Here is a 19108-nt window from a genome sequence, read left to right on the forward strand (position 1 = left end):
CTTTTTAAGTGTACCCATAATATTTAAGATAAACTGTATTGTGTGCTATTAAACAAGTCTCAATAAAATTTAAAAGGGTCAAATTTTACAAAAAATACTCTCTTGTTACAATGGATAAAATTAGGAGTCAATAACAGATATCTAGAAAATCTAATATTTTGGAAATAATGCACTTCTAAGTAACTGATGGATCAAAGAAATCTAATAGGAAATTAAAAACTATTTTACACTAAATAAAAATATTCTGATAATGTGATGAGATTATTTTTTTAGCTATGAAATCATTCTTAGAATGAATCACTTGGTTGTGGCAAATTTTTCTTTTTATGGCTTTAGATTAAATTTGCTAATATTTTGTTTAGGATTTTCATTCATCAGGGGAATTGGTTTGTATTTTTCCTTTCTTTTCTAACATACAGAAAAGTTGAAAGAATTTTACAGTGAATAATCAAATCTACCATCTAGAGTCTACAATTAACATTAAAATTAAAATTTTTAATTGTAGTAAAATAAATGAATATAAAATTTACTGTCTTAATAATTTTTAAGTGTATGTACAGTTCAGTGGTGTTAAGTAAATTTACACTGTTGAGCTACCAGTCTCCAGAATTTTTCATCTTGCAAACTGAAACGCTATACTCGTTAAACTTCCTATTTCCCCAATTCCCCTAGCTCCTGACAACCACAGTTCTACTCTCTGTTTTCTATGAGTTTGACTTTCTTAATACCTCATATAATTGGAATCATACAATATTTGTTTTGTGTGATGTATTTCACTTAGCAGTGTCCTCAAGGTTCATCCATGTTGTAGCTTATGTCACAATTTCCAAACTTTTTAAGGTTGGGTATATATATACAACATTTTATTTACCCATGCATCTGCTTATGGAAGCTTGTTTTGCTTCTACCTTTTGGCAATTGTGTATAATGCTGCTATGAACGTGGGTATGCATATATCTCTTTGAGACCCCACTTTAAATTCCTTTGGACATTTACCCAGAATTTCAAGATCATATGTTAATTCTATTTTTAATTTTTTGAGGAACTACGTACAGTTTTTTATAGCAGTTGCACCATCTTACAATCCCACAAATGGTGTATAAGGCTTCCAATTTCTCCATATCCTCATCAACACTTGTCATTTTGCTATTTTTAATAGTAATCCTAATGTACATGAGGTGATAACTCGTAGTTTTGGTTTGCATTTTCCTAATAATTAGTGATGTTGGGCATCTTTTCATATTCTAGTTGGCCATTTGTATATCTTCTTTGGAGAAATGTCTATTGAAGTGTTCTGCCCATTTTTGAATCATGTTATTGTTGGTTTAAGAGTCTTTTTTTTTTTTTTTTCTTTTTTGGGGCTGCACTTGTGGCATGTGGAAGTTCCCAGGCTAGGGGTCAAATTGGAGCTGCAGCTAGCGGCCTATACCACAGCCACAGCAATGCAGGGTCTGAGCCACATCTGTGACCTGCACTACAGCTCACAACAACACTGGATCCTAAACCCACTGAGCAAGGCCAGGGATTAAACCCACATCCTCGTGGTTACTAGTTGGGTTTGTTACCGCTGAGCCACGATGGGAACTCTAAGAGTTCTTTATATGTTCTGGATATTAACCCCTCATGAGATATATGATTGGCAAATATTTTCTCCTATTCTGCAGGTTGCCTATTCTGATTGTAGTATCCTTTGATACACAGAAGTTTTAAACTTTAATATATTCCAGTTTATTTTTACTTTTATTGCCCATGCTTTTGATGTCACACCAAGAAACCATTGCCAAATCCAATATCACGAAGCTTTTCCTCCTGTGCTTTATTTTAAGAATTTTGTAGTTTTATGGAGTTCCTGTCATGGCTCAGCGGTTAACGAACCCAACTAGCATCCATGAGGACGTGGGTTTGATCCCTGGCCTCACTCAGTGGGTTAAGGATCCAGTGTTGCCATGAGCTGTGGTATAGGTCACAGATGAGGCTTGGATCCTGCATTGCTGTGGCTCTGGCATAGGCCAGCGGCTACAGCTCTGATTGGACCCCTAGCCTGGTAACCTCCATATGTCATGGTGCAGCCCTAAAAAGACAAAAAGACCAAAAAAAAAAAAAGAATTTTATAGTTTTAGGTCTTTGGTACATTTTAATATTTGTATAAGATAAGGATCCAACTTCATTCTTTTGTGTGTAGGTATCCAATTTTCTCAACTCCATTTGTTGAAGAAACTCTTTTCCTATGGTGTTCTTGACACCTTGTTAAATGTCATATATATGAGGCTGTCCATTCTGTTCCATTGGCCAATATATGTCTTTATGCTAGTACCACACTGTTTTAATTACTGTAGCTTTGTAATAAGTTTTGAAATCAGGAAGTGTGAGACCTACAACTTTGTTCTTCTTTTTCAATATTGTTTTGCCTATTTGGGGTTCCCTTGAGATCCCTTATGAATTTTAGGATGGATTATTCTATTTCTGAAAAAAATGCCATTGGGACTTTGATAGGGATTGTATTAAATCTTTATGATATTTTGATGCATCGCTTATATTTAGAAGTGGACTCTAGCTTCCAAACATGTGGAATATTATATACCTTTTTAATTATTGATTTGTAGTTTAATTTCACTGTGATCAGAGAACATACTCTAAATGATTTTAAAGCCTTTGAAGTTAGTTGAGGTTTCATTTGCAACAAAACACATTGGTAAATACCACTTATACACTTAGAAAGACTGTATAGTCTGTCACTCTATATAGCATTCTGGATGTATCAATTAGATACATTTGTTAATTGTGTTGTTCCAGTCTCCTTTCTGATTTTTTTTGTGGTGTTGTTGGTTTTTTTTTTCTTTTTTGATCTAGTGCAGATATGTGTGATATACAAGGAATTCTTATAGCTTACTTGTTTTTATTATTATAAAAATTATTTTTATTAGTATAAAAATGTTGTTCTTTATCCTTTTTAATGAACTTGTCTTAAGAGCTACTTTTTCTATTATTAGTATAGCTAAATTAGCTACCTTTTGGTTTATGTTTCTATCATATGTCCTTTACATTCTATTACTTTTAGTGTCTCTGTGTTCCTGTATTAAGGTTTGTCTCATAATCAGTATATGCTTTCTTTATTATTATTATTATTTTATCTAAACTGACAAGCTTAAGTCTTTTATTCTGTTACATTTGGTATAATTACCAGTGTATGTGGATTTTATCATCTTGCTATTTGTTTTCTATTTAACCACCTGTTTTATGTTTCTTTTTCTCTTTGTCTTTTTTTTTTAGTCTATTTTTTTGTTACGCAATTTTTGTCCTCCATTACTCAGTTATTCATTATTATACTAATTCTTTCAAGTGGTTATTCTAGAGATTATTTGTGCATTTTTGACTACTTATAGCCCATAAAAATGCTACTTTCCTGTTAATGCCAGAATCTTAGAACACTAACTCCATATATACTTACAAATACTTTTTGTGTCATTGTTGTCATGAATTTTAAATTTACATCTATTTAACCCCTCAAATTGTTTTATATTTCAACTATTACTATTTACCCACATATTTACTTTTTCTGTTGCTCTTTATTCTTTCCTTCAATTACTTGATCCTTTTAAGGATTATTTTCCTTCCATCTGAATCATATCTTTTAGTGTTTCTTTTCATTTAGAATTCCTGGGAATTAAGTTTCTCAGCATTTATCTGAAAACTTACTTATTTTGTGTTTTTTACTTTGAAAAATTTTCAACCCTTCCTGAATGTTATAACACATATCCAGGAACACCTATGTACACTTCACCTGTAGTGACCAATTAACATTTTTCCACATTTGCTCTTTCTCCCTATTTTTTTACCTGATCCGTTTGGGAGTTAGTTGCAGGTATCATGACATTTCCTCCTAAATATTTAATTCAGTATATGTCTCCAAAAACACAAGCCTTCTGTATAACCATGTAACAGTTATCACACATATAATTTATTATTGATTTACTTTGTTATCCATATTCATATTTCTCCATGTCTCAATAATATGTTTGATAGCATTTTGTTTCATTTTGGTTTCTGTTCTGTTTTCAATCTTGAATCCAGTCAAGAATCATGTGTTATATTTTTGGATATTCATGTCAGATATTTTTATTTTTTTAATGATTTTAATTTTTTTCCAATTATAGTTGATTTACAGTGTTCTGTTGATTTTCTGTTGTACAGCAAGGTGACCCAGTCACATATACACATATACATTCTTTTTTCTCACATTATCATGCTCCATTGTAAGTGACTAGATATGGTTCCCAGTGCTATACAGCAGGATCTCATTGTTTATCCATTCCAAAGGCAATAGTTTGCATCTATTAACCCCAAATTCCCAATCCATCCCACTCCCCCCTCCCCCTTGGCAACCACAAATCTGTTCTCCAAGTCCATGAGTTTTTTTACTGTAGGAAAGGTTCATTTGTGCCATATATTAGCTTCCAGATATAAGTGATATCATATGGTATTTATCTTTCTCTTTCTGACTTCACTTAGTATGAGAGTCTCTAGTTCCATCCATGTTGCTGCAAACGGCATGATTTTTTCTTTTTTATGGCTGAGTAGTATTACATTGTGTATATATACCACATCTTCTTGGTCCATTCCTCTATGTATGTACTTTTAGGTTGTTTCCATGTCTTGGCTATTGTGAATAGTGCTGCAATGAACAAACAGTGTGTATGTCTTTTTCAAGGAAATTTTTATGTCAGATATTTTAAAAGTCTAGGCCAGTTTTGTAGATTATCCTCAATTTGAATTTGTCCTATTGTTTAATCATAATTAGATGCAGGTTAAACATTTTTGGCAGGAATTTGTCTTGAGTTTTAGATTTTAGGTGGGATGTGGCTTTTAAAAAAATATCTGAGGTGTTCCAACTGTGGCAGAGGGTTAAGGATCCTGTATTGTTTCTGTGGCAGCATGGGTTCAACCCCTGGCCCAGCACAGTGGGTTAAAAATCTAGCATTGCTGCTGCTGTGACATAGGTCACAGCTGCAGCTGAATTCAGTCTCTGGCCTGGGAACTTTCATAGGCTGTGGGTATAGCCATAAAAAAATAAAATAATATGAAAAAATCTGAAAATACTAACTTAAGGATGTTAATTCAAATTGGAGTGTTATTATGTGGTTTGCTTTGTTGTTTTTGGAGAAGATTTTCATCAGCTGAAATATGATTTTCATTTTATGCTTTATGTTTATAATAACTTTGTATGGATTTGGTCTGCCATTTTCTGTTTTCTGACTTTTTTTTGTAATTTGGGGTTAATGTGTTTCCTGATTTATGATTCTCTTTTGTGTCTGCAGGTTCCTTTCATTTTTTTGCTCCTGTTTTTACCTTTACTGTCAAGTTCTTAATGGTGCGCCTTTTCCATCCAGCTTACCCCTTCTTCCCCTAGAAGTGGTATCTTTTTCAAATTACCTCCTCAGGGCCTGAGCAGCTTCAGGTCACCTGCCTGTGTTCAGTATTAAATCTTAATCCTCTTTTCAGTATTTTCATAACCACGTGGGTATTTTCTTTTGTGGGTTTTTTAAAAAAAACTAATTTCTTAATGTTTTTATTACAAGTAGACTTTTTTCCAACAACATTTTTAATTAGACATTTTTTTTCTTTTTCCCCCTTTTTTTGTTATGATTATTTTTTTAACAGTTATTTCCCCAATACATTTTTTTTTCTACTGAACAGCATGGTGACCCAGTTACACATACATTATCATGCTTCATCATAAGTGATACACATAGTTCCCAGTGCTTGTGAGGGTTTTTTTGTCTTTTTTTTTTTTTTTTTAGGGCTGCACCTGAGGCATATGGAGGTTCCTAGGCTGGGGATCGCATCAGAACTGTAGCCACTGGGCTGCACCACAGCTACAGCAACACCAGATCTGAGCTGCATCTGTGACCCACACCACAGCTCATGGCAATACTGGATCCTTATCCCACTGAGTGAGGCAAGGATCGAACCTGCACCCTCATGGATACTAGTCAGATTCATTTCCACTGAGCCAAATGGGAAGTCCAGCCCTAGGTTATCTATAGCACTTTTCCTTCCTTTTTTCGTACTTCCCTTCTTCCTTCTCTCCCTCCCTCCCCCTTCCTTCTTCCCTCCCTCTCTTGCTCTGCATTCTTCCTTATTTCTCATATCATTGTATTCATGGCTAATATTTATTATAGCAAAGGGGTACAAAGCAAAATCAGCATAGAGAAAGGTGCATAGGGTAAAGTCCAGAGGAAACGAGGCACAAGCTTTCCCAGTGAAGTCTCATAGGATGTGCTTAATTACTTCCTTTGTCAGTTTCTTTGTGTTAGCACATACAGAATGTTATCTACCAGGAAAGCTCACTAGAGGCTCTGTGCTCAGAGGTTTTATTAGGAGCTCTTCATGTAGGTACCCACTGCTAAACAGGTACCAAAATTCCAGACTCCCAGAAGGAAAGTTGATATTTAGCATAAACCATAAACCTACACAAACAGGTACAATGAACCACTCTTATCAGTTAGGGTTGTGGGAACTTTCTTGAAGTGTAGGTTCCTAAAAGCCAACCAAGGGCCAACCTTACAAACAGGTCTTTTCAAGTTTAGGCCTATTTTTTTTTTCTTTTTTTGGCTTTTTTTTAGGGCCACACACACGACCTATGGAGGTTCCCAGGCTAGGGGTCGCATCAGTGCTATAACCACTGCCCTATACCACAGCCATAGCAACACAGAATCTGAGGCACATCTGCAGCCTACACCACAGCTCATGGCAATGCTGGCTCCTTAACCCAATGAACGAGGCCAGGGATGGAACCAGCAACCTCATGGATACTATTCAGATTCCCTTCCACTGAGCCACAATGGGAACTCCTGTTAACTCTTTTCTGAAATTGCCACCTAGCCAAACACTTTACTCATCTTACTAGGAAAAGTTGTTGGGGATCTAAAATAGATCACAGTGTCAAATCTAATATAATCAGTTTTCTTCTCAACAAAACTCTGACAAATAATCAATAGTGATGTAAATAAATATAACTAAGTTATTTTTCTTTAACATTCTCAGAAAATTGTATGCAATGAAGGAAGGTAGTAAAATTCTCAATCATGAGCTTAAGATTTGAATCTTTTTAAGCTGTTTGCAGATGACATGATACTGTACCTAGTAACATTTAAGATAATCCAAATAGCAATATGTTATAATAAGTAACCCTTTCTTCCTTCATTAATTTTTTTTTCTTTTTTGCTTTTTTAGGGCTGTACCTGTGACATATGGGAGTTTCCAGGCTAGGAGTCAAATCAGAGCTGCAGCTGCCGGCCTATGCCATAGCCACAGCAATGCCACATCAGAGCCACATCTGCCACCTATACCACAGCTCACGGCAATGCTGGATCCTTAACCCACTGAAATGAGGCCAGGGGTCGAATCTACATCTTCATGGATACTAGTCAGGTTTATTACCGCTGAGCCACAATGAGAACTCCCTTCCTTCATTAATTTTTGTCAATGGGCAGAGAAAATGACTGTGTAAAGGAATTATATATTTATTCTTTTCTTTTAGCCTAAGAAAGCCATCAAGGTAAAACCTCGTCCACCTATAGCTCCTCGACCTTCAAGTTGTTCCACGGCAGCTGCTCGCCACAGATTGCTAAGGGTTCTCCCCCACATCGGGCAGTCTTGTTTGCCTTCTCCTAGAAACGCATGTCTACATGACTCAACCAGCAATGCAATTTCAAGTTTGGGAACTCTGCCCCCTGCTGATAGACCCATATCCTCTATTGCTAGTGATTTTCTTAAGGAAGATGATAACTGGGAGAGTAACACACTGTCTCATTCCAATAGTGGCTTCAAACTACCACCTGAGATATGCCATACAGAGTCGGAAAGTGACAAAGAGCTTGCTGATTCCGTTGCCCATCTTGGATTATCCCTGCCTAGGCGGACAAAACTCTTTTCAGGGAATTTTCCGCCTAATAATGAGGATGACACTGTTTTATTTTCAACTTCAGAAGAGTGTGTAACTGAAGAATCACTTTTACCTGAAGTGGGTTCATTTGCTTCATGTACAGAAGGAAATGCTGATGAACAGAGCAGTGGCTTAGAAGGCACGCGCAAGGTAAATCGAGAGTTCTTACTCACTAACGATGATAAAGGGTTGAAAGCTACAGAGCAGCATCTTAAACATGTTGCAAGAGTGTTGAGTGGTGAATCAGTAGAGACTACAGTTCTCAACAACCGTGAATTAAGTCCTCACAAGAATAGACTCTTATCACCTCTTCGCTGTTCTGCACCAATGGCACTCCATAATTCTCTGGTGAAACCACAGAGACGGTCCAAATGTTTTGAGTCTGGTAACCTCCAGTCTTCTGCTTCACAAAATGTGCTTCGGTCATTGGATGTTCGAAATATAACTGATTCTTCTTTCTCTAGGACTACTCGTTTTCGAGCTGTTAAAGTTGATTCACCTGGGAAAAGATCTGATATTATTTCTAAAGTTGAGGCTCGGGATATCACAGAAATGGCTAACAAGGCTTCCAAAGAGCCTGTTGGTTGTGTAAATAATATAGGTTTTCTTGCGTCACTGGCCCGGAGCGCAAGCAGAGACAGCTTACAGAGCACACGTGGGGCAGGCAGGCTTCGGACCTCTGGAACTGGGCTGTCTACAAAGCTCCAGCATTTTCAGGAAGAAAGCCTTAGGAAAAGTTCTCCCCAGTTAGAACCTTCCGAATTTTTTCTAGTAAGTATTTGTCTTTCAATATGTTCTACTAGCTATCCTTGCAGTGATTCAACATAAAGTTTGTTTTTTGTTTACATATCAAATAAGGAAGCCTAAAGTTGAATTCTTATTTTTTTCTTTTTTCTTTTTCTTTTTTTTTTTCCCTTTTGTCTTTTTAGGGCCACACCCTGGGAGGTTCCCAGGCTAGGGGTCTAATTGGAGCTATAGCTGCTGGCCTACACCACAGCCACAGCAACGCCAGATCCAAGCAGCATCTGCAACCTACACCATAGCTCATGGCAACGCCAGATCCTTAACCCACTGAGCGAGGCCAAGGATGGAACTGGCAACCTCATGGTTCCTAGTCAGATTTGTTTACACTGTGCTAGGACAGAAACTCCATTAAGTTGAATTCTTTTCATAACCTCCTCTTAAGATGTTTATCTAGCTTGTAGAGCATTTTTTTATAGTTGAATTTTTTTTTTAATCTTTTTAGGGCTGCACCTGTGGCAGGATAGGGATCGAATTGGAGCTGTAGCTACTGGCCTACGCCACAGCCACAGCAATGCCAGGTCCAAGCTTTATCTGTGACCTACACCACAGCTCCAAGCAATGCCGGATCCTAATACCACGAGTGAGGCCAGGGATAGAACCTGTATCCTCATGAGTGCTAGGCAGATATGTTTCCTCTAAGCCATGACTGGAGCTCCACACAGTTGAATTTTAAACAATGTTTTAATTCTAAATTGAGAACTGTAATTTGAAAATAATTTGGTGTAAACAGTTTATCTTATATTTTAAATGCTATTTTTAGTAATATTTTCCCAAATAGGAATGTTATTTGAGCCATCAAATTTTACTCTCTTAAATATAAAGAATAAGTACAATATTGATGGATATGAAAATCAGGCTCCAAGTTAATTTAATTAAAATAGATAAAATAATTCCAAATGAAAACAACATCATTTTCCAAATAAAGTAGAAGTATTTAATGTTTGGTGATCTTTTCTTCTGTTCACCATTAACTTACCTCTATAGATGTTTTGTGTTTTAATTGTAGTCTACCCGTGGTACTGGAATGAATGGAAATAATACAGCAACAGGGAAAAGAGTAGGTAAGCTACAAATAATTTTGAAAACAATATAAGGCTAATGATCATAACATTATGCATACTTTGAATTTGAATTTTCAAAGAGAAATGAGAAGAACATTTTCTGTGGTGTATACAGAGTAAACTCTCCCTAAACCTCATTTCACTTAAGGTGATTATAAGAACTGACTGTAGGAGTTCCCTGGTGGCCTTGCATTGTTACTGTTGTGGTTTGGGTTTGATCCCTGGCCTGGAAACTTATGCATGCCACTGGTGCGCCAAAAAAATAAAATAAAATAAAATAAAATAAAAGAGAGAGAGAGAGAGAGAGAAAACTGACCATAGGACATATTTAAAGAGTAAAGGAAAAATTGAAAATGAGGTCTCTGTTGTCTGGGAAGAGATATGGTCTATGTGAAAAAACAAGATGAAACAAAAATTAACATGTAGTTTGCAACCCTCCCAGTGCTAGAGCCATGGCCGTGCTAGAGCCATGTTGGGTGCTGGATGAGTTTTGAGGAAATACCCTAGAAAGGTATTTCTTATACTCATGGTCCAATATGAAGGATGGTAATAAGAGCTCCATTTGATGAACTGGATCAGAACTATAGCTACCGGCCTATGCCACAGCCAGGACAATGCCAGATCCTTGACCCATTGAGTGAGGTCAGGGATCCAACCCAGGTCCTCAAGGAACTAGTGTGGTTTGTTTCTGCTGTGCTATAATGGGAACTCCAAAATTCCTATACTTTTTAAAGCTGAAAAAGTTTTAAAGTTTTTAAAGCTGAAAAGTATTCTATTGTGTGTATGTACATCATTTTGCTAACCCTTCCAATTGTGGATGGAGACTTGTGTTGCTTCCACATTTTAGCTCTTGAAAATAATGCTGTTACAAACATTGGTGTACAATATCTCTTTGAGACTCTGATTTCAGTTCTTTTGAATATATACCCAGAAGTAGAATTGCTGGATTATATGGTGGTTCTATTTTTAATTTTTTGAGGAACTGCTATATTGTTTTCCATGGTAGCTGTACCATGTCACATCCCCAACCAGCAGTGTACAAAGTTTCCAATTTCTCTACATTCTCACCAACACTTATTTTCTGTGTGTGTGTGTGTGTGTGTGTGTGTGTGTCTGTGTGTGTGTATGTGTGTGTGTTTGATTACAGGCATTCTAACAGGTGTGAGATGGTATCTTATTATGGTTTTAATTTGCATTACCCTGATGATTAGTGATGTTGAATCTCTCTTAATGTGCTTAACTATTTGCATATCTTTTTAGGAGAAATGTCTGTTCACATCCTTTGCCCTTTTTGTTTGTTTGTTTGTTTGTTTTTTGTTTTTTGTTTTTGGTGGCCACACCTGCAACATGTGGAAGTTCCTGGGTCCAGGGGTCAAACCCGACTCACAGCAGTGACCCAAGCCACAGCAGTGACAACACCACATCCTTAACCTGCTAGATCACCAGGGAACCTCTCCTTTGCCCATTTTTGAAACAGACTGCTTAGATTTTTGTTGTTGAGTTTTAGGTGTTCTCTGTGTGTTCTGAATATTAAATCCTTATCAGATATATGATTTCCAAATATTTTCTCCCATTTTGTAGGTTGCCATTTTACTCTGTTGATAATGTCTTGATATGAAATAGTTTTTAACTTTCATGAAGTTCAATTTGTCTATTTTTTTCTTTGTTGCTTGTGCCTTTGGTGTCATGTTCAAATTGTTGCCAAACCCAGTGTCATGAAGCTTTTTTCCCCTATATTTTCTTCTAGGAATTTTATAGCTTTAGGTCTTACATTAGGTCTTTGATACATTTTGAATAATTTTTGTATATGGTATAATGTAAAGGTACAACTTCATTCTTTTCCATGTGGATATCCAGTTTTCCCAGTTTCATTTGTTAAAAAGACTGTCCTTTCCCCAGTGAATGGTCTTGTCACCCTTGTCAAAAATTCCTTAATTTGATTATATATGTCAGGGTTTATTTCTGGGTTCTCTGTTGTCTTCCATTGATCCATATGTCTGTCTTTATGCCAGTACCACATTGTTTTGATTACTGTAATGTCTCTCTCTCTTTTTTTAAGGCTATACTTGTGGCATATGGAAGTTCCCAGGCTAGGGTTGAATTGGAGCTACAGCTGCCAGGCTATGCCACAGTCACAGCAACACAGGATCTGAGCCACGTCTGTGACCTACACCATAGCTCAGTGCAACACCAAATCCTTAACCCACCAAGCAAAGCCAGTTCCATGCACGGAATTTGCATCCTCTTGAATACTAGTCATGTTCTTAACCCGCTGAGCCATAATGGGAACTCCATGTATCTATTTTTTAATGTTATAATTATTTTTCTTTGGCGCAAAGCTCAGCCTCTTGGAAGTTTATGTTGTACTTATATCTACTTTCTTCCTTTTCTTCACTTTGGCATACTCTTACTGACTTTTTCCTTATTCATATGTTCATTACACATTTGAGAGAAGACTTCAGAGAGGAGTTGGTGATTGATAGTATTTTCTTATAGGATAAGTAGAGTTTTACTAGGTTGTCCAGGTGAGTAGAGCATCTTAGAAAAAGAGATTCCACATATGAATTGGTCTGGTGCATCATTCAGGGTGGATATGATGTGGCAAATGGCAGAAAATAACTCTGGAAAGTTAGAAAGGGATCATACTGGACATATCAGACCTGAATGCCAGTCCATGAAATTTGAATTTTTCCTGTTGGTAGTAGGAACCTATATATTAGGGTTGGCTCCTAGGCTGGAGTATATGACTGATAAATCCTTTCCTCAGGTGTGTAGAAGGATATAGGAAACCATTCTCATAGAAGACGACTGCAGTTATGTTTCTGTGTTGCTTCATTCTTGGCACTGCTGTGTTCTCTGTCTCTGCACATTCACAAGAGTTCTTGAATTTAAAAAAAAGTTTGGAAAACATTACCCCTAAGGAAAGAGAAAAATGAAAATATGATATACTGAACTAAAATTTTGTCAACATACGTTTCTACTGTTGTTGAAGGAAGAATATCCTAAACCTGAATTTCCAAATAATTGCAGTTAGATGAGCTTCAGAGGATATCCGGTAGTACATGTCTTTCCTCTGTGTCCTGTGCAAATGCTTATTTTATTGCTTAAGAAGATGAAAGTATCTCATCTTTCTGAAATGTCCTAGATAACTCTAAATGCACTTGAAGAAGAAAGTGCTTATTAAACTTGAGTTGGTGCCTGGCCACCATTAGGAGTCACACAGTTAATTTCCAGTTTGGGTCAAAATTGTTTTTCACTTTTGGGCAAGATCTTGGAATATATTTTAGACTGGTAATAAAGCATAATTAATATTGCTGGGCTTGTATATCCCGTGTCCAGTCTGGGTTGTGGCAAAAGGCATGGTGCAATTAATTGTAATTCCAACTTTTTGAACTTTTGAAGGATTTTCAGAGACTTTCAGCTGCCAGATAAACATTAAGCCCAGGCCTCCCACAGCTTTTTCAGTACTGGAGAATAAGTAGTACCATTGACATGCTACCATTTTTCTTCTCACTCCTTCCCCTTGTTTTTGTTTTCTTAGTTTGCCTCTTGCTTCTTGGACTTTGGGTGCTGCCAAGCACTGTGTACTTGTACTGTTATTGTAACAACTATGGATGGTGACTTTGAGTCTCTCTGCCTATGAGTGGAATTTATTGGAATTTTGCTTAGTCCTAGAAGCATTTCACTTAGTATTTAAAGAAATTTGTTTAATGACTTCTTACATAATAGTACCTGTGCTTTTATTTATTTATTTGTTTATTTATTTATTTAGTTTTATTACTCAATGAATTTATCACATCTGTGGTTGTATAATGATCATCACAATCCAATTTCACAGGATTTCCATCCCACAGCCCAAGCACATCCCCCCCACCCCCCAAACTGTCTCCTCCGGAGACCATAAGTTTTTCAATGTCTGTGAGTCAGTGTCTGTTCTGCAAAGAAGTTCCATCTGTCCTTTTTTCAGATTCCACGTGTCAGTGAAAGCATTTGATGTTGGTGTCTCATTGTATGGCTGACTTCACTTAGCATGATAGTTTCTAGGCCCATCCATGTTGCTAAAAATGCTGGTATTTCGTTCTTTTTGATGGCTGAGTCATATTCCACTGTGTATATGTACCACCTCTTCTTGATCCACTCCTCTGTCGATGGACATTTAGGTTGTTTCCATGTCTTGGCTATTGAAAAGAGTGCTGCAATGAACATTGGAGTACATGTGTCTTTGCGAGTTGTGGTTTTCTCTGGATAGATGCCCAGGAGTGGGATTGCTGGATCAAATGGTAGTTCTATGTTTAGTTTTCTGAGGAATCTCCATACTGCTTTCCACAGTGGTTACACCAACTTACAATCCTACCAACAGTATAATAGGGTTCCTTTTTCTCCACACCCTCTCCAGCACTTACTGTTTGTAGACTTTTTGATGCTGGCCATTCTGGCTGGTGTAAGGTGGTACCTCAGAGTGGTTTTGATGTGCATTTCTCTAATAATGAGTGACGTTGAACATCTTTTCATGTGTTTTTTGGCCATCTGTATGTCTTCTTTGGAGAACTGTCTGTTTAAATCTTGTGCCCATTTTTTGATGGGGTTGTGTTTTTATTTTTAAGGCCAAAAAAACAAGTTGTTACAATAGCATATAATTTAGCAAGTATTTTTTAAAAGGTAGTAAGTAGTACTGTGAAATTTGGCAGTACACCACATTAGTGACTTTTGATAATATATTTTATATAATTATAACATTTATATTTTTCAGAATTGCTTTTTATTTTATTTTTATTTATTTGTTTATTTATTTTTTGTCTTTTCTAGGGCCACTCTCGCGGCATATGGAGGTTCCCAGGCTGGGGGTCCAGTCCGAGCTGCAGCTGCCAGCCTACACCACAGCCACAGCAACACCAGATCCAAGCTGCGTCTGTGACCTACACCACAGCTCACGGCAACACCAGATCCTTAACCCACTGAGCAAGGCCAGGGATTGAACCCACCACCTCATGGCTCCTAGTTGAATTCGTTAACCACTGAGCCACGATGGCAACTCCCCAGAATTGCTTTTTAAATTTGAGAACTGAGTTGACTTAAAATACTTAGAAAACACGGGGGGGGGGGGAAATACATGTTCTGTTCTCTTTTTGTTGTTGTTATCTTTAAAATGAACAAATTGAAGTTTTGAAAGAATAAATAACTTGCTCATGGTTTGATGATTTTAGTTTCTGTTGTGTAATCATGATATTCTGGTTCTCCTTCTTGGTATAAAAGAACAGGGTGATTGTAATATATATTATGTTGTTTCTCAGAAGCCTCATCAATTTCATTTTGAACCAGACATTTTTCTTGATTCTCTGTCAAAGTTTGGTATACTTTATATGTACTGATTGACCTTAGAAATAATCAGAAAAGTGGTGTGTACAAAAACCTAAGTCCTAAAAATATGTCTCAGTCAGTAGAAACCTACAACGTCTTAAAGAAAATGACAGTTCCAGTGCATCTTCACTTGCAAACTCCGTAAATAGTTTTAGCTATAAAGCCCAAATTAGTTTTTTATATATAAAGATCTGCGGTGACAGGAATGTGTTTTACATTTTGCTTAATAGTGTTTCCCATTTAAAATTTCATGTCTGTGTTAATCAAGGTGTCCTTTCTCTAAACAGGAGAATGTACTCATCACCTCCCACCTGTGAAAGCCCCTATTCAAACAAAGAAGAAAACAGCAAAGCATTGTTTTCTTTGTGGAAAGAAAACTGGACTGGCTACTAGCTACGAATGCAGGCAGGTTGGCTAGCCGAAAAGCTGGGATGCTTTCTTTGTGGTGACCCAGCATGGGGATACAGTCTAAAATATTCTTTAAATTGCCTATTCATACCATCCTTAAGATGATATTCAAATAGCAGCCCTTAGATGAGCTCCTAATTGGCTGAAGTAAAGAACAAGTAGACAGCTCTGAGTTTCCAGACCCAAGAGATCCTCCCCTGCTCTTTAAAGTGGGAGATATAAACCAATGAAGAGTGTACTTTCTTTGTCTTACAATAGATATACTTGGTTTTCTTTAAATGTAGCTTAGAAGAACCCCTCCTCCAAGATTCTACTTTAAATTGAATAAAAAGGACTAAATTTAATGTTGTATAAATTACAATTATATGGTATCTTTATTTTAAAACGGATGAATAATATGTTTATACAGATAATGAATTTTTCTACCCATAATTATTTTATTCATTAGCACTGATTAATATGTTTTAAGGTCAGTGTCTGCCCTTAGGTTAAGGCCAGGCATTAAAACAAAGCTGCTTCTTTTTGGAGTGTACTCTGTTCAGATGGAAACAACTTATCTTGTTGCTAGAAATACTTCACAATCCTTTCATGGCCTTAGGATTTTCTTATGAAACTGAATTTCTCAAAAATTCAGAGTTCTCCAAGGTTTACTAGATGTAAGAGGCGTGAGAGACATATTTATTAGCTTTTGTAATTCTACTGCTTCATAAAGATCTATACCCTGTTTCATTCCAAAAGGGATTCTTTATTATTAACGTTCATATTCATGGATAATTGTTCTTTTTTTTTTTTTTTTTTTTTTTTTTGGAGGGTGTTGCTTGTGCTTGTTTATAAGTAGAAGGGAAATATCAGCCCTGAAATTGCTAAAGAGAACAAAAGGGCTCCTGTTGGGCTACCCAAAGTCAAGTTTTGGTCTCCCAAAGAAATGAGGCTTTTTTAGAAATGTGACTATTCACATAGACTTTTTCTGTGCTTTAGATGTGGAAACAACTTCTGTGCATCTCATCGCTATGCAGAAACTCACAGCTGCACATATGATTATAAGAGTGCAGGGAGGAGATACTTACAGGAGGCAAATCCTGTGGTTAATGCACCAAAACTTCCAAAAATCTAACTCTTGCTCTGCGCATGACTGTTCTGCATGAGGAATCGTATTACAATGACAGAAGAAAAATCGTTTAGACTGCATTATTTTTGTTCGACTCCAAAGATTTGCCAAATAATGAAAGCATATAATGCATACCATTGGAAAATGAAAAGGCTGCTGTAATTGACATCTTTATTCTTTGGTGAATCACAAATTTTAAAAGTAGTTTAAAAATCTTTATAATGATTTAACTTTGTTATTGCATGTCTTGTGTTAAGTATTTTATATTTGATATTGCAATTTTACTGGACAAATCTTCAAAAGATGCACTTTAGGAAGTTAACATTGACCATGTAACCAGCTTTTACATTATACAGAAATGAGCTGTCATGTAATGGCTCTACTCAAATCTACAATTTTTTGTGGGGGTGGGGTGGGTGGGGATTAAAAAAAAAATCCCATATGTGAAAGTTTATTGCGTTTATTGGCAAGTTTCTTTTTATGTCAAGCTTTTTATAAAAAAGAACATTTGGTTTTCCAGTGTAGTTTTGACATATGTTTCTTCCATATTCAGATTGGCATTCAGATATATATCCATTCTATAAAACACATCATGTTAATCGTAGTATATATTTTTAAATACTACTTTTTGAATGGTAGTTTTACAATAGAAGATATCCTACTTGTTGCCATTAAATACAGAACACAGCTTTTCAGTCCTTGAAAAATGGTTATATTTGAAACATGGTTATATTTGAAACATGGTTATATTTAAAACAAAAATCTCACAGCTTTGTTTGTTTTTCTTGTATGTTGAGTGCTATTACCAGAAGAAATTCAAATAAATATTCTGTTCCATTATGATATTATTTGATTATTTACAGTAATTTTTCTTTCTAAATACTTAAAAAAGCCACTTAATTAAATAAATCAGTAATGTATTATACTTGGAAAAAATAGAAAAGTATTCTTTTTAGGGTTGAAGGACCCTGCTTCCCAGATGTAGCTAATATACCATTCCAGCTTAGGGGAGGCCACTTGCTTTATGGCAGGTTAGTTGATGCTGAACCCTGGAAAATAGCTGGCAGGCATCCCCAGTAGACTCTGTAACTCTAGCCCAACCGAAGTGGGATCTGCATGGGTATCAGAAGGCCAATTTAGGTGCTTCACAGGGCCTCTTTCTCCATGCATGACTGAATGAACTGGAGAGTCCTGTTATCCTTCCTCTACTTCCTGTAAGAGTAAATGTTGAGTGGGAAAAATGCTTTCATCTCTCCGAAGGCATTCTCCTTCAGAACAAGAAGGGAATACATTTACAAGAGGGAAAGACAAAAAATTAGTGGAGTAGTAATAGGGGGTGCTGGCATACTTTTTAAGGGAGGCTATATAGGCTAATGAAAAATATTTTCATCTATGTTGGGTAGTTCAGTTTTTTCTCCCTTTAGCAAGACAACTTGTGTGTTAGGCATTTAAAATCTGTTACATGGATTGGCTATTATATGGATTAGCTGCTGAAAAAATGCACCAATATATATTTATTCTATAAGTAAATATGGATATCTAGGACATATTTGATATATGCATAGTACACTATACTTTTTCTTTTTAGCCACCCCCCCCAGCATATTGGCATATGGAAGTTCCCAGGCTAGGGGTCTAATTGGAGTTGCACTTGCTGGTCTTCGCCACAGCCACAGCAACGCCAGATCCAAGCCGAGTCTACGACCCACACCACAGCTCAGGGCAATGCCGGATCCTTAACCTACAGAGCAAGGCCAGGGATCAAACCCACAACCTCATGGTTCCTAGTTGGATTCATTTCCGCTGTACCACCATGGGAACTCCAAGTTTAGTGAATTTTAATAATTCACTAATAATTTACAGTGAATAATAATTCACTAAAATAAGGGGATCTTATTTTATTTTTGTCTTTTGTCCTTTTAGGGCTGCACCTGTGGCATATGGAGGTTCGCAGGCTAGGGGTCTAATCCGAGCTATTGCTGCCGGCCTAAGCCAGAGCCACAGCAACACCAGATCTGAGCGGCGTCTGTGACCTACACCACAGCTCATGGCAACACTGGATCCTTAACCCACTGAGGAAGGCCAGGGATCAAACCCGCAACCTCATGGTTCCTAGTTGGATTTGTTTCTGTTGTGCCACAACAGGAACTCCAGGGAATTTTTTTTTTTAATGATTTTTTTTTTTTTTGGACTGCTTTCATGGCATGCTGAAGTTCCCAGGCCAGGGATTGAACCCATGCCACAGCAGTGATGATGCCAGATCTTAACCATTAGGCCAACAGGGAACTCCCATAGCATGAGAATTTTAAAATACTAAGATGTTTTAACATTTTATCATTGTGGAGGTATTTAATTATAAAAAAGAAAGGATTTAATTTTCTGATATGTTTAATACAGCTTTATGCCATCATGATAGGTAATTCA

At 36.7% G+C, this 19108-nt stretch overlaps 1 protein-coding gene across 4 annotated transcripts in view; it reads left to right on the plus strand.

Moving 5' to 3' along the window:
- ZFAND4 (zinc finger AN1-type containing 4) overlaps window positions 1–18291 on the plus strand; it is a 67738-nt gene extending 49447 nt beyond the window's left edge. Inside the window, exons 7-10 of one of the 4 annotated variants that reach the window (NM_001302672.1) lie at window positions 7541–8716; window positions 9756–9810; window positions 15456–15573; window positions 16555–16865. In NM_001302672.1, coding sequence (NP_001289601.1) covers window positions 7541–8716; window positions 9756–9810; window positions 15456–15573; window positions 16555–16690 — 1485 coding nt within the window. In that variant the 3' untranslated portion in view covers window positions 16691–16865. Of the gene's footprint in view, window positions 1–7540; window positions 8717–9755; window positions 9811–15455; window positions 15578–16554 lie in introns of all 4 variants that reach the window. The other 3 variants (XM_013983440.2, XM_021071865.1, XM_013983439.2) reach the window with 3 other exon arrangements.

The sequence above is a fragment of the Sus scrofa genome, chromosome 14 (genome assembly GCF_000003025.6).
Source record: "Sus scrofa isolate TJ Tabasco breed Duroc chromosome 14, Sscrofa11.1, whole genome shotgun sequence".
Lineage (NCBI taxonomy): Eukaryota > Metazoa > Chordata > Mammalia > Artiodactyla > Suidae > Sus > Sus scrofa.